The sequence below is a fragment of the Lasiosphaeria miniovina genome, assembly GCF_030549165.1.
Source record: "Lasiosphaeria miniovina strain SMH2392-1A chromosome Unknown B0T26scaffold_6, whole genome shotgun sequence".
NCBI classification, from domain to species: Eukaryota; Fungi; Ascomycota; class Sordariomycetes; order Sordariales; family Lasiosphaeriaceae; genus Lasiosphaeria; species Lasiosphaeria miniovina.
Window position 1 is genome coordinate 944,921 of NW_026848225.1, and position 13,431 is coordinate 958,351.

A 13,431-nucleotide genomic window follows, 5' to 3' on the forward strand; every position below is an offset into this window, starting at 1 on the left:
CTTCAATCCAACTTACGGGTGGCAACCTAGCCCCCTATCCCTTTCATTAGTAGGTAGGTACCTTCTTCCTCTCCCTTCCTCACATCATGCCTCTGCACTACTTCGGCGCTGCTCCTTCCCCCGTCGTCAGTCCTTATTTCACGTTGTCTTTCGGTCTCATCTTCCGTTCAGCTGGCTACGGTCTGTGGGCCGCGTTATCGTATGTTGATGACGCCATTCTCGCATCGTCTGAGGTGTGTAGTCGGCACTCCCGCTTGCTCCTTCGGTTCGGGGCCGACATTGACGGCCAGGTCGGTGCCTGGCACGGGCCCTGACACGCGAGACCCTTGTCGAGTTGACGGGGAGTCTCCCAACCCTGCGGCTGCTAGCTACTAAGTTTCATCCATACAGGAGAGTAATATTCGTAAGGCGACGAGCAAAAAGTCTATTCCCTGCTCGGGTCGGTACCGACAAGGGACAGCACTGGCCAACAGGCCCTTCCTTGCTTAGCTGGAACCGTGCAACTTAAGGAAGGAAAGAATCACCCCTACACGGTAGTGGTGAATACCTGCCTGATCAAGTCTGTTCCCTTCTCTTATAAGCGGCCGTCCCTTCTGACAACCCGTCTTTTAAACACCGAGAGTCATACACACACACACACAAAGAGAGAGAAAGAGAGAGAGAGAGAGACCCGCCGCCATGAAGCTCCTCGGCGCCGCTCTGGCCATCATCACCACCATCCTGGCAGCACAGGGTACCGAAGCCGCCTATCTTTCCGGAGGTGCGGTATCTTGCCAATTCGCTGGCTATATACTAATTGCCTACCCTGCCTTAGCATGTATGCGTATGCGGCAGTTGGGCAAAGGCCAACTGTACCCCAGAGTATTGGTGGTCTAACCCTTGTAATCATTGGAAAGACCATGGGGAGAGTTCTCTCAAGCTCTCAACTGGGTTTACCATTTTATTTTTATTAAAGAGTTCTACCCACTCCACCAAATATCAAAACATAGTACGCTTCGGAATAATGGAAGAAGCTTGGACCAACAACAAATTTGGCCTGCACTGACGCAGCCATAATTAGCTCCTTCCGCGTTTCTGGGGAATTTTGGCTGACTGAAAGCCCCACCACCGGATTATCCTTAGGGCTGGGGTATACCCCGCACCTAGAATCGTACTTCATAGGTGGTGGCCTTCGGCCTGTAGTTTTAGAGAAGACAACCCATTCCACACCATTCTTTTCATGACCGAACAAAGACGCAGTCTTTTGCCTCACATCATCGTCTCCCGTCGCTCTTGCCACTCTCAATCCATTTGCCCTCACTACACTCTGCGCTGAACTCAGGCCTGCGTCTTACCTACCACCTATACCTAGGCGGGTACCTTGACTTGGTCAATTTCTCACTTTCCTCTCCCATCAGTCCCAGACGCAACAGTCAAGATCAGCGCCATGGCGACGCAGCCAAATCTCACACCGCGGGAAATTGCCAAAAGGCTTGGGGCCGTATACAAGCAGCTCGCAGACATGAAGAAGGACGCGACCGTGTCCGAATCCCTTCTTTCCGACCTTGGAATCCACAGGGGGCCCCAGCTTGACGCAGACGATTTGAACCCCAGGAACCAGGAACTCGAGACCGAGCCTGTGTTTTTCTAGCCTCTCCTCAGCAGCGCGCTCGAAAACGGTGTCATCGCGTATCAAGACGAATACGATTTGTGGGATCCTTGCACTGCACCCCACTTCGACGAATTTGGCCATCCGCACCTCCCATGTATAGGATGTGCCAGCAGTAATTCTGTCACTCTCAGGTCACTATACACTCATGTGTCGTCTGAGCTGACACCCGTCGACGCTCCCGAATCCGCATTGGTGTCGGCGGGATGGGAGGACAATTGGCCTTGGTTCGCCATGCAACCTTCCGACTTACCGCACCTGGCACCGAGTCAGAGACGAAATGCATGGAAAACTATAAAGACTTACGGGGCTGTCGGCACGCCCCATACCGGTTGTCTCGTCATTGACTGCACAAAGCACGAGCAAAATATTACTCTCCGTAGCGAAATCCTGATCCCCTTGTTTTTCATCAGAAATTGTCTGAATAAGGTACCGAAAAAGTGCTCGGGCCGAACATTGCCTGTGAGAATCACCACCCCCCTCCTCTTCTGCTGCTTCTAAAGGTAATCTGCTCACGCTGCGTAGGCAATCGGCTTTTCAATCGGGCACGACACAGCTCGCATCACTCAGATGTGGTGTGGCACCAAGGGCCGGGTGACTTTCCGCCAGTCAAGGGTGTTGAAGCTAGACTACCCCTTGTTGAACCGCGACGCAAAAGACATCTTTCTCCTTTTGCGGTGGATGACATGCACGCCCATTGACGCCGACGGCACCAACCCCCCGCTCGTGAAAAAGAAGATCTCTAGAGTGTCGGGCTCCCTTCCGACCACCGGGAGCCCTCTGCGCTCCATGGCAACTATCCCTCATCATCTCGCCAACGCTCCCGCGGTAAGCAGCCCACTCAAGACGAGCAACACTCCCGGGGCGAACGTTCTTGAGGAGGGAAAGACTGCCACCGGGACCAAGGTTCTAGCGACAAACCCCGGCGTTTCCACGACTAGCACACACCCAGTGGCCGCTTCTCCCGAGAAAGCCACTACCACGAAAGCCAATCCAGTCATTGCTCTGAAATAGGTGGACAGCGGCCGGGGCTGGTCCCCGATTCTGCCGCAGGATCGCAACGGATGGCATCTGGCAAAGGACTAATCACTGTACAAATTTTGGCACTCTATAGATGGCGTTGGGGTTTCTGGGTTTGCTCTTGTCTTTAATTGGTCATTGGAACTATTGTTTGGTCTGCTGCTAGAGCACCTTGATCAGTCTTGATGTATTGGGCTTCTGTAGTTCGGCTTCGGACGTTTTATCGATGTAGGACGTGTCAACCCAGAAGGTCTTAGCTAGCGCAGAACTTGGTATTGTCGTAGCTCTTAGGCTTTTTTTCTCTGTGGTTCTGTTGATAATATCCTCGTGTCTGATCTCTTCGTTTTCATCTGGCCGCGTACGTGAAGGAATGAGATATTTGGAAAGCAGTGCTGCAAGGGGCCTTTGACAGCCTATCGAACGCAGATACACGGCAGCGTGTGCAGGCTCTCAAGCCTCTGGCGTAGGTACCTACGCTAGGCGCCTCATCCTGTTGTCAAAATCGCTCGTGTCCGTCGTTCACTAGCTCGCGCTTCGCGGAGATCTCTTCACCTGACTGGATAGTAACTTGACCACGTCGCAATGCATGAGCTATGATGCTACGTAACCTGTGCTTTAGGGAGGAGAGGACCAAATATCTCCAAGGCTCGGGCACTGGCATAGCCCGGGCAGGTCTACTGTCCGAAGCTACGAACCAGTCCTACACACCGCTAGTTTGACAAAAACACCAGCTGCCAAATTTCCCCGTCTTTTTGCCCACTTCTCCGGCTATAATGCGCCAAAGTGAATATCGGCCTATCTATCAAGCGTCGTGTTCTCTAAATGAATAAACTAATAGTTGCTAGAACTTACTCATTTTGTTTCCTTTATTGGGCGCTTCTTCAACCCAACGACTTTTATATACCCTACTCACTTCTCTGCCTGAAACCATCCGTCCAGAACCAACAGACCAGTAATGCAGCTGCCAGCAAAACTGTGGTCGCTGACGGCCACCGAGGTCCTGACCTTGACAGAAAGGGACCTGGTCAGTGTCGAGGACTATGCGAAGGCCCTATTGAGCCATGCCGGGTCGAGAGACGGCGTGGTAGAAGCATGGCAGTACTTGGGTAGGCCGTCTTTACCGTCCAATGTGAAAGGAAGCCCACCTATCTAATTGACCGATCCTGCATTTATTCATTAGATCCTGACCTTGTTCTGAGCCAGGCTCGCGCTCTAGACCGTGTTCCGCGCGACCAGAGGGGTCAGCTTCACGGAGTAGCTATCGCCGTCAAGGACATAATGGACACCAAAGGTGAGTGAGGCTCCACAGCTGTTGGTTGGGGGCGGAACCGCTCACTCCGTCTAGACATGCCAACCGAATACGGCTCTGCTCTCTACTGGGGCAATCGGCCAAGTGCCGACGCGTCACTTGTTGAGATACTCCGGAGGGCCGGAGCCCTGATAGTCGGTAACTATGTCTGTGAATTTGTCGCCGAAGTCGTCATTTTAAAAAGTCGCCACAGGCAAGACCACCACGACGGAGTTCACAGTGCTCAACTCCGGCCCTAGCACCACCAACCCGAATGACCTAAACCGCACGCTAGGCGGGTCCTCTGCCGGGTACGCGGCCGCCGTGGTAGACGTCCACGTCCCTCTCAGCTTGGGAACGCAAACGGGCGGCAGCGTCATCCGTCCGGCTTCTTACATAGGCACCTACGCTATGAAGCCAACATATAACACGGTGTTCGGCGGTGGCATCAAGGTCGCCTCCCTCGAGTTCGACACCATTGGATACTTTGCCCGCAGCATCGACGACCTCAAGCTCGTCACCGAGGTCATCAGTGTCACTGCAGAGGAACCCGTCGAGGAGGCAGCATTGAACCAGGTCAAAATAGGTTTCGTCAAGTCACCGTTTTGGCCGTCTGCGGGGCCCGGCACCGTCGCAGCCATGGCCAAGGCTGCCGAGATTCTCCACCGCCACGGTGTCGCCGTCGTCGAGGACGTCGAGTTCCCCGACGCGTTCAGCGACGCCACGACCCTGGCCAGGATGTTTGGCGTAGTCTTTGCCGCCGACGCGGCGGTGGCGTTCCGTTCTACAGGGACTATCTCATGGACACCGACAAGACTAAGCTGGACCCGCGCATCCGCGCTTTCGTCGACGACGCTCCGAAAAACTCCCGCTCTGACGTGCAGCAGGCGTTCGACTACTACGCAGCCCTGCGCCCCGTGCTCGACGAGATTGCAGGGAGATATTCGGCTCTTATGACTCCGAGCGCGATTGACGAGGCGCCCTTGGGGCTGGGCGACATGGGCAGCCCTGCTTTCAACTCGGTGTGGAAGGTGAGAATACACCAGACCTTCCGGTATTGCCACGGGCTAACTGACTTGTTTCATTTGCCCGCCTGATTAGGCCGCGCACATGCCGGTAATCCACGTGCCCGCTTTCGTGGGACCCAACGGTATGCCCGTCGGCCTGTCTCTCGTAGCCCGCCGGTATGATGACCAGCTTTACGGTCTCGGCGACGCACAACGGGGTGGCGATCCCGGTATCGCAGGTGCGCCTCTCGCCGCTGCCGCCGGGCACGCAATACGGCCGCCACCACCGGGCCTCGACCTCCTTGTCGGGATCACGGAAACCGAAGTCCAAGAAGGCGAACAAGATGCGCCGCGCTAATCCCGCCGTGCAGAGCGCCAACTGGTGCGGTTCCGTCGCCCACCCGCCGTCCACCGACAAGATCAAGAACATGCACGGCTGGTTCCAGCACCCATCCTGCTCTTCCCGCCCCGGCGTCGCTAGCTACCCCCAGGCCGCCGCGGCTTGGGTCGGCATTGATGGCGACTTGTGGACGTCGGCCCTCTTCCAGTCGGGCACCGTTTGCAAGGTGGGTGTCTGTTTACTTGGCTGATCAGGGCGGGGCGTTGTCTGTTTTTGTTTTTCCCTGCCCCTGAAGCACATTTCATGAGGAGGATGGTTCATGTCGAGTTGTGAAACTGATTCGTAAAAAACACAGATTGACAACTCGACGGGTGTAGTAAGGTGCGCAGGACTCTCCCAACGAGCCATGGATTTGCCCCTTTCTATGAGTACGAGAGGGACCACAACTGATTACATCGCGGATAGAAACGAAGCTTGGTGGCAATGGTATCCCTCAGGCGCATATACGATCTCGTCCATGCCGGGTGAGTTAGACTGTCAGATAGACTGATATTTCCCGTTATTTTACCCTCGACAATAATCAAAGAAGGGTCCCGTCTAATAGCAAGCGCGTCTTCTTTGTGTGGATATCAGTGGCAGCAGGCGACTGGTTCGAAGTCACACTCAACAGACGCTTGTCAGCGGCGCGTCGCTGGGCATCCTGGGCGCGAACCAGCTACAGATCGCCGGCGCGTGCTCGTCGGCTGAGTTTGATGACTCGGAGATGGAGGCCTGGTCGACATAGGATGGGGGGTGGCTAGGCGGGTGTTGTTTGGCGGAGCATGGAAATTTCGTCTTCTTTTGTTTGTGAACTGGACGAGTGGGCGAGATGGCTACGTGGAATAATATCCGCGTAAAACACCGTGCAAAGTTCAAATCTTGCCCATTACAAAACAAGAAATAACCGCTACAAAGGTTCTATATTGTCGTGAAACAGCATCCTCATATATTCAACCAGCGCCGCCGCTCACGCTAAAGCTGTCCCCGACATTGCTATGCTTAGACTACTACCCGGCAACGGCGCCTGCCAGCTCTCCTGCCTGATGCGCTGGCTCGACTCGCGGTCGGGATACGCCAGGAGCCGCAGCTCGTCGACAACAAGGGACCTGAAGTTGGCGCCCAGTTCTCCGTCACGACTGTCTTTTCCGATAACGGAGCCGTCCGCGCCTCCGAAATTGACACAGAAATCGCCCTCGAGACAGCGCAGCACGGCGTCTCGGTACCGCGCGCCGGCCGAGAACCCCAGGTGCCTTTTCGCGCGCTCGACGAGCCCGTTCCTGGTCTCGACGGGGTCCGAGGCGCGCGGGCCGTCCTGCCGGATGAGAGAGGTGGCCCTGCGCCACATGCCGAGCTCGAGCAGCACGACGCCGAGGGCGTACAGGTCGTGGACAGGGGCGAAGGCGTCGGTCGGCACGCCCCACCGCTGCGGGTGGCGGTAGACGTTGCGCTCCGGGTTGGCGTCGGACTTGAGCGACGTGTCGCTGTCGACGGGCCGCGCGTACTCGAATCCGTACACGAACCAGTCGGGCGGCAGCGTGGTGCCCGTCCTTTTTTCTCTTGTCGCGCTATTACCGTCCCGCAGAGACTGCTTGGCGTGGTAGAACACGATGTTGTCGCTGCGCAGGTTCTTGTGCACCCACGACACGGAGTGCAGCCGGTCGACGGTGGCGGCGAGATCGTACGCCATGGTGTAGCGCTCCTCTAGCCCGGGTCCCGACGCGACGGACGATGTGGGCAGCGCGTCAAAGAGGGACATGGGACGTGGCTCGAGGTGCGGAGGGATCTGGAACACGAGAGAGTGGGCGCCCTTGTCGACGCGGTCCATCCAGCACAGGCACTTGGGTATGGCCCGGTCCAGGCGCTGTAGGTGTTGCAGAATCGACACCAGCTGGTCGAGCCGTGCGCTGCTGCTGCGTCGCTGCGCGTCGTCCTGCGTGCCCTGAAAGTGCTTCGAGTCGACAAGCACAGCGTCGTCGCCAAACCGGCCGACCTCGAATTTCGATCCCTGGGCCTGCCTCCGAGCGTTGCGCAGCTCCATCCACGGCCGCTTATAGCTTATCCTTTCCCCTGCTGCCAATGCCTGGACGTTCGGAGAACTATCTGAGTTTTGCACTGCCTTTAACTGCGCGGCTAGGGCATCGCTGATGCCTAGGGATTGTGCTGCAGGGGGCTGGAGCTTGACGTCCAAAGAACGTTGCTGGCGTGCCATCTGCAGCTGCCGGCTGAGCAAGTTGAGCTCAAGCAGCTGCGTGATCTTCTGGTTCCACGTCTGAAAGTCGCCGACGAGACCCGTGAGACGCCGCTTGTCGCGAATCGCCCAGCGAAGCTTGGCCTTGGGGCCATCGATAGGCCCTGCTGTGATCAGCTTCTGCCCGCCGCTGCCCCCAGACTCTGCGCCCGTTAGCTGATATCGTTCGCCGAGCGGGACGTAGTCGTGGATGTTCTTGGCGAACTCGGCGAAGATGAGATTGACACTGCTCTGCATGGCTTTGTCAAGTGACTCGAACAGGCACTGGGCGCCATCATTTGCCCCGTATTCGTGAAAAAGCAACTCTGACAGATTCTCGGTGATTGCCTTCTCGGCCGTTACTTTTGCCAAGATCACCGCCTTGTCGTCGTCAAAACTCTTGACGTCGTCGACAAACTCTTGGACGGCTTTATACGCATTCAGCAGCGTTTCGACAGTTGACAAGGTCCCGAGAAGGAGTCCTGCGACTTCCATGGCTGCTCTGCGTTGCCGGGCACTCAAGCGGAGGCCGAGGATGTTGCATTTGGATAATCAACGACTTGGTTCTAGAGGTTTGCTGGCTGCGGTTGGATCAACAGCCAAAGGGGGAGGAGTTGCGAAAAAAGAACAGGCAGGGCAACATTGCAGGAGGGGAAATGGGCTGCGCTCGTGTGGAGAATGCCCGCCCCAGTGGAAAATTGACGCGGTTGCGGCTGAGCATCATGCAGCTAATTACCGCCTGACGAGGGATTGAGGGGCTCACAGAGCCTCGCCTTCGACTTTGATCAAAGCCCAAGTTCTTGTCCTCCTCCGCCCCCTTCAGAATCTCCTCTGGAGACCTCTAGGTCAGATGTTCACATCCAACGACTGACAAGTCTTCGATTTTGGCCTGATAGCTCGTCGAGTTTCTGATTCGATCGCGGGCGCTTATCTAGGCCTGTAGACCTAATCGTATCAAACCATGTCCGACTCGCAAAGCTGCACGAGCTCGCCAGCGTCGTCGGTGATCAACTCTGTTCAGTCTACACGCCACAGGCATAGGTCTGGCGACAGCCTTGCCCGGGCATCGCTCACGCTCGCCTTTGCATCCACGGCGCTACAGAACAGCGTCTATCAGCTCTCGAGGTCCGAGATCAGAGACACGCGGATCCTTGTCGGCGAAGGAGCCACGTGCACCGTCTACAAAGTCTTAATCCATGGCTCCACGAGGCTGGCGCGAGAAGAGCAGCCAGCGGCCGTGAAGCAGAAGCGGCTCAAGGGGTCGTGGTTCGACCAAGACGTCTCCCTCGAGTCGTGGATGCAGACAGCCTATATGGACATCCGCGTCATGTCGCACAGAGGCCTGAAGACGGCGCGGAACGTCACCACTGCTCTAGGGTACTTCTGGGAGCTGATTGAGGATTCGCATGGCCAGCGTGGCCTCTCGCCGTGCCTGGTTCTGCCCTTGGCCCAGCATGACGCGCCCACCCTGCACCACCTTTTTGCGTCGCTAAAACGGGACAGCCAGACGCACAGCGACCACCTCGTTTTGAGCATAGCGAGAGATGTCGCCAACGGCCTTCAGGAGCTTCACAGCTGCGGAGTCGTCCACGGAGACCTGAAGCCCGCCAATATCCTGCTCTTCCCGAGCGCCGAGGATGGTGCAATTTCTGCGAAACTCTCCGACTTTAGCCACTCTCTTGTCATGGCAGATTATCAAGACGACGGTATCAGAAATCTCCCGAGATACACCGGGACCCGGCCGTTCATCATCCCCGAGGTGCGTCGATGGGAGAGGGAAGCGGTGACCAACGGCAAGTCCTCACACCTGGGTGAGTCGGGCTTTGACGCCCCAAATTACTATGCCTGCGATGTCTTTAGTCTTGGCACCATTATAGTAGATTTGGTCATGAACGGCGGCGATTTTTGGGCGAGCTTGAAGGCTGCGCTGCATCAAATTGGCTGGCCACTGGAAACCGAAACGGACCCTGTCCTAGACCGCCCATCATTCGACGTCGAAGAAGCCTTAGAACTAGCCAGACTGTCTCAACTCAGTCCTCTAAGACCAGAGGGATTTTCAACGATATCCGAATGCATTGGCATGTGTCTCGGAGAAGATCCAGATGCTCGAGCAACCGCACTGGACGTCTTGACGAAGCTACGCGAGACGAGTGCGGCCGGCTCCCTAGATGAAACGTAAGAGAAATGAGATTCGAGCATTGTGTAATGGTTGCTGACGCTAGTTTACTTACTTAGTTCTCGGTCTACTGGGACTTTGACGGCACCCCTCCGCCCCCTTTACGGGTCGATCAGCGAGGTAAGGAAGGAGCCGACATTGTCATGGAGTCGCTCTAATATGAACTTGATCTAGTTTGCCCACGCCGTAGGCATGTACATGGAAGCCCGGTTTGCCCAGCCGCTGATGCGCCAGATATTTCAAGAGCTAGCGAAAAATGCCGGCAGCGGTTCCGAAGCAGCGCTTACGCTGCAAGCGTCTTGCTTCGCCCTAGGACTAGGGACGGCGCAGAGCCTAGACTCGGCATTGGATATTCTAGTTCGGTTAGAAAGACAAGGTAACTGGCTATACAGAATGACAGTTCCCTGGCTCATGCGTGCCCTGCGTCCCAACGACGAGCGTGGGGATTCGTCGTTTGCCGGAATGCAGGAGGCATTACGATGGCGTCTCCAGAGCTCACTGTCATATGCCGGCGAGAGCCCGCTGCCGTACACAGAGCGCGTACGACGCATCAAGGTCCTGACTGGGGTGAGATCTCCAGAGTCCAGTGGGTTGATGATCACCATCAACCGTGGCACCCCGGACCCCTTCCTGCCATTAACCGCGCCCGGATTCGACGAGATGATGCTCCCTTCAAAACAGAACTATTCCGACCTTGTCCAGTCCATCTCCTCGCGACGTTCTTTCAGTCTACACCCGCCGACAGACACAGATCCACAGCCCCCTAAAGATGCTCACGAGGGCATAGTGGAAGGCGCTATTAAATCATTTTTGGAGGCTGTCTCGATGTCGCTAAAGTCAGTCGAAGGTGACGCAGAAATCCAGCAGACGTTGGAAAAAACAACCGAGACTCTAACCCAGTTCCGAAAGGCTGTGACAGAAGCCCCAGATACCTGGGAGAGGCTCGATGGCTTCGTCACTGTTGTTAACCCGAGATCGACTACCCGGAAATCCATGCAAGAGCCAACGCTACTTCGATTAGCGGTCAACTTTGTAGGCGGAGACAGCAGCTTCAAAGGCCAGGCGAGAGTGTTGCAATGCGTAAAGGCCGCCCTCAAAACTGAAGGAACCGATGTTATCGACCTGCCTGGGCCCGTGGGTGAAACTGCACTCATTGCGGCTTGCCGGTGCGGCCAGCTCCTTGCTGTCAAATACCTGCTGAGCTGTGGTGCCGACGCAAGACTAGCGGACGACGATGGCATCACGGCTCTGCACTGGCTCAGCTTCTTTGACGACGAAGACATGGCGATGCTTGCAGAGCGGCTGGTATCAAACGGCGCTAATATTGACGCGCGGACGACGGGGTTTCTTGATCTTCCAGAACACGCTATTAACCTGCAGGCTGGCTGCACTCCTCTCCACTACGCTGTCGCCATGAGAAGCTCCCAGGCGGTCAAGACGCTGCTGCAACTTAGCGCCGACCCGTTCCAAGAGGCAACTCTCGCGTTTGCGTATCAGACGTACTCGCTCACGCCACTACACTTCGCCACAAGCCTCTACTTCCACGAGATTGTGAACGTGTTGCTGAAGGTCCCAGGCACTTCCGACAGGGTCCGCTTCACGTGCCGACAGATACCCGCCCCCATGAATGTCTCGATCATCAACCTGGCTAATGTCTGCCTCGTAATGCCGTCCGACATGGCACCATTCAGTCGGATTCTCACCCATGGAGTCTCCTATGAAGAGGCGCTGGACAAAACGCTGTCCGAAATTCTCGAGGTTTTCCCGGACAAAGACGTGCTTGAACTGGCCCATATGAAGCTCAATCACGTATGCATCCCCGCCGAAGATCCGTACGTCTGGAGAGCGTGGAAGCGACACGGCCTTGGGCCTAGGAAGCTATCCATACAAGAACTGTGCCAGATAGGCCTACCATCGCACGAAACCACGCTTCACCAAGGGCCGAATTGGGAGGTAGAGCTTTGGCTGCGGGCGACCTTGGGGAGTTGCAAGATACAAAAGTGCAGCACCGCGACTTCGCATGCAGCTCTGGCTGGGTTTGCTGACAGAGATCAAGAAATCGACCTGGGTTACGTGATTCAGATTCTCGAGACATGCGTGTCGTCTGATTTCGACGGCCTACTCTCCGTCGTCTTGCCGCGACTGAATTCGTCAAGCATGTCTCCGGTCCTGGAATTCTTAGCCCCCTTCCTGTTCTTCATTGCGGCGGAACAAGATGCGGTGGATTGCTTGGAGGTGCTCTGGAAAGTCTTGATTGAGGACGCAGGAAATGACGATCTAAAAAATATGGTTGGTCGCGCATCGACTCGTTTCGCATCTTACCCCCTAGACCTGTGGGTGATAGTGTACGTAGCTGACACGAACCCGTACGCCAGTGTATAGAATTCCAGAAAGACTCCATGTCGGCACTACACTCGGCAGCGCAAGAGAATGCAACGCGCGCAATCAAGTTCCTGCTCGAGCACGGTTGGGACATTGATCGAGATCTGGGCAAGACCGGTACGGCACTCAACGTGGCAGCGTCGTCGTTCGCCATGCGAGACGCTGCCATCCTCCTCCTGGAACGGGGTGCCAGTCTTTTTTGCTGCCGCGAGCAGGGCGAGGGCTTCAGTGTCATGCACCGTGCCGTTCAGTGCCCAGACGTGCATCTCAAGGGCGACCAGCAGTTCTCGCTCATCCGCATACTTGTCGAGTCGTGCCCCGACATATTCCTCCCCGTGATGGACAAGCTGGTTCGGGCGCGCGACGAGAAACTGAAACAGACAGCGCTGCACCTCGCCATCTTCCACAGCGACATGCCCAGTTTCCTCACACTGCTGGAATTTGGGCAGTGCGATTTGGCCGTCCAAAATGCCATGGGTTTCACTCCGCTCATGATGGCCGAGTATAAAATTCACTTCCGGGAAGGGCAGTCTGATGGGCTCGAGGCGGGGCTACTGCGACGGGGCTGGGATCGGTCCGAAGTCGAGAAGCAGAACCTCCGGGACCAGGCGTGGATGGTGGAGCGGTGGAGGCAGATGGTCGAGTTGCTGGTCGAGGCTAGCTCGCCCACCCCCGAGAAACTCGCCATTGCGAACGAATACGAGTTCTTGATCAAGCATGCTGTGCTGCAGTTCGTTATGGCGACGAGAAAGCCAGGCTGTGACGAGCATGACGAGCTTGGCAAAGCTTTCAAGCACTTCGCCTTCATGCAGGGCCCAAGCGCGAAAACAGGGCTGGACCCTGCTGTTGGACTCAACAAAGAAGACAAGACTATTGTACTATTTCCAGACGGGTATGCAGTAGGCCGCTCTGTTCCGTCGGTCGCGATACAGTACGGCAGCAGAAGGTAGGCCGGCACGGTTGGAAGCTGCTGAAGTACGTAGGGATAATTTAGTGGAATTGGCTGAAAACCTTAACTGGGGTCGCTTCTAACACAGCAAGCTAGAACAGGTGACCAGGAAAAGAAGATGCTGGATGCTCCTTCCCTCCAGAGCCCATGCTCCTACTCACTCCATATTGCAGTCCAATCTTCCACGGCGCTGCAGAACAGCGTCTATCAGTTCTTGAAATCCGAGTGTTACATCATCAGATAACGTCAGCCGTGCACATGCCAACGGCACACAGCTAGCTACCATTTGATCATCCTTCTTCTCTTTTTCGGCATCACTGCCTTCACAATACTGGCTGGTTTCTAACCTGCCATA

General features: G+C 56.1%; 6 protein-coding genes across 6 annotated transcripts; 5 read left to right on the forward strand and 1 right to left on the reverse strand.

Annotated features, from left to right (window-relative positions):
• The first annotated feature begins 527 nt into the window (after positions 1-527).
• Positions 528-918, forward strand: B0T26DRAFT_399627 (uncharacterized protein). The gene has a single exon (XM_060434804.1). It carries the CDS (start codon positions 679-681, stop codon positions 874-876), a length of 198 nt encoding a protein of 65 aa, XP_060292544.1. The 5' UTR covers positions 528-678; the 3' UTR covers positions 877-918.
• An 809-nt stretch (positions 919-1,727) lies between these two features.
• On the forward strand, positions 1,728-2,792 carry B0T26DRAFT_399633 (uncharacterized protein). The gene is made up of 2 exons (XM_060434805.1): positions 1,728-2,110; positions 2,174-2,792. The coding sequence occupies exons 1-2, from the start codon at positions 1,883-1,885 to the stop codon at positions 2,660-2,662; spliced, it is 717 nt and encodes a 238-aa protein (XP_060292545.1). The 5' UTR covers positions 1,728-1,882; the 3' UTR covers positions 2,663-2,792.
• Positions 2,793-3,276: 484 nt separating this feature from the next.
• On the forward strand, positions 3,277-5,321 carry B0T26DRAFT_785102 (amidase signature domain-containing protein; the record flags this gene model as incomplete). The annotated part of the gene is made up of 7 exons (XM_060446765.1): positions 3,277-3,774; positions 3,849-3,959; positions 4,014-4,115; positions 4,171-4,727; positions 4,772-4,987; positions 5,058-5,160; positions 5,203-5,321. The coding sequence occupies exons 1-7, from the start codon at positions 3,624-3,626 to the stop codon at positions 5,319-5,321; spliced, it is 1,359 nt and encodes a 452-aa protein (XP_060292546.1). The 5' UTR covers positions 3,277-3,623.
• On the forward strand, positions 5,307-6,182 carry B0T26DRAFT_720949 (concanavalin A-like lectin/glucanase domain-containing protein; the record flags this gene model as incomplete). The annotated part of the gene is made up of 3 exons (XM_060442510.1): positions 5,307-5,529; positions 5,659-5,684; positions 5,769-6,182. Coding segments are annotated over 3 exons (334 nt in total), but the record flags the coding sequence as incomplete, so codon positions are not given.
• A 127-nt stretch (positions 6,183-6,309) lies between these two features.
• B0T26DRAFT_678691 (uncharacterized protein) lies at positions 6,310-8,064 on the reverse strand (the record flags this gene model as incomplete). The annotated part of the gene is made up of 1 exon (XM_060440260.1): positions 6,310-8,064. One exon carries the CDS (start codon positions 8,062-8,064, stop codon positions 6,310-6,312), a length of 1,755 nt encoding a protein of 584 aa, XP_060292548.1.
• A 2,510-nt stretch (positions 8,065-10,574) lies between these two features.
• Positions 10,575-13,221, forward strand: B0T26DRAFT_720953 (ankyrin repeat-containing domain protein). The gene is made up of 2 exons (XM_060442511.1): positions 10,575-12,034; positions 12,121-13,221. The coding sequence occupies exons 1-2, from the start codon at positions 10,739-10,741 to the stop codon at positions 13,075-13,077; spliced, it is 2,253 nt and encodes a 750-aa protein (XP_060292549.1). The 5' UTR covers positions 10,575-10,738; the 3' UTR covers positions 13,078-13,221.
• The last annotated feature ends 210 nt before the right edge of the window (positions 13,222-13,431 follow it).

Coding starts and splice junctions, on each gene's coding strand:
- B0T26DRAFT_399627 (XM_060434804.1), top strand. CDS start 679: ATGAAGCTCCTCGGCGCCGCTCTGGCCATCATCACCACCATCCTGGCA.
- B0T26DRAFT_399633 (XM_060434805.1), top strand. CDS start 1,883: ATGCAACCTTCCGACTTACCGCACCTGGCACCGAGTCAGAGACGAAAT. Junction 2,111..2,173: donor GCTCGGGCCGAACATTGCCT/GTGAGAATCACC, acceptor CACGCTGCGTAG/GCAATCGGCTTTTCAATCGG.
- B0T26DRAFT_720953 (XM_060442511.1), top strand. CDS start 10,739: ATGCAAGAGCCAACGCTACTTCGATTAGCGGTCAACTTTGTAGGCGGA. Junction 12,035..12,120: donor ATGACGATCTAAAAAATATG/GTTGGTCGCGCA, acceptor CCCGTACGCCAG/TGTATAGAATTCCAGAAAGA.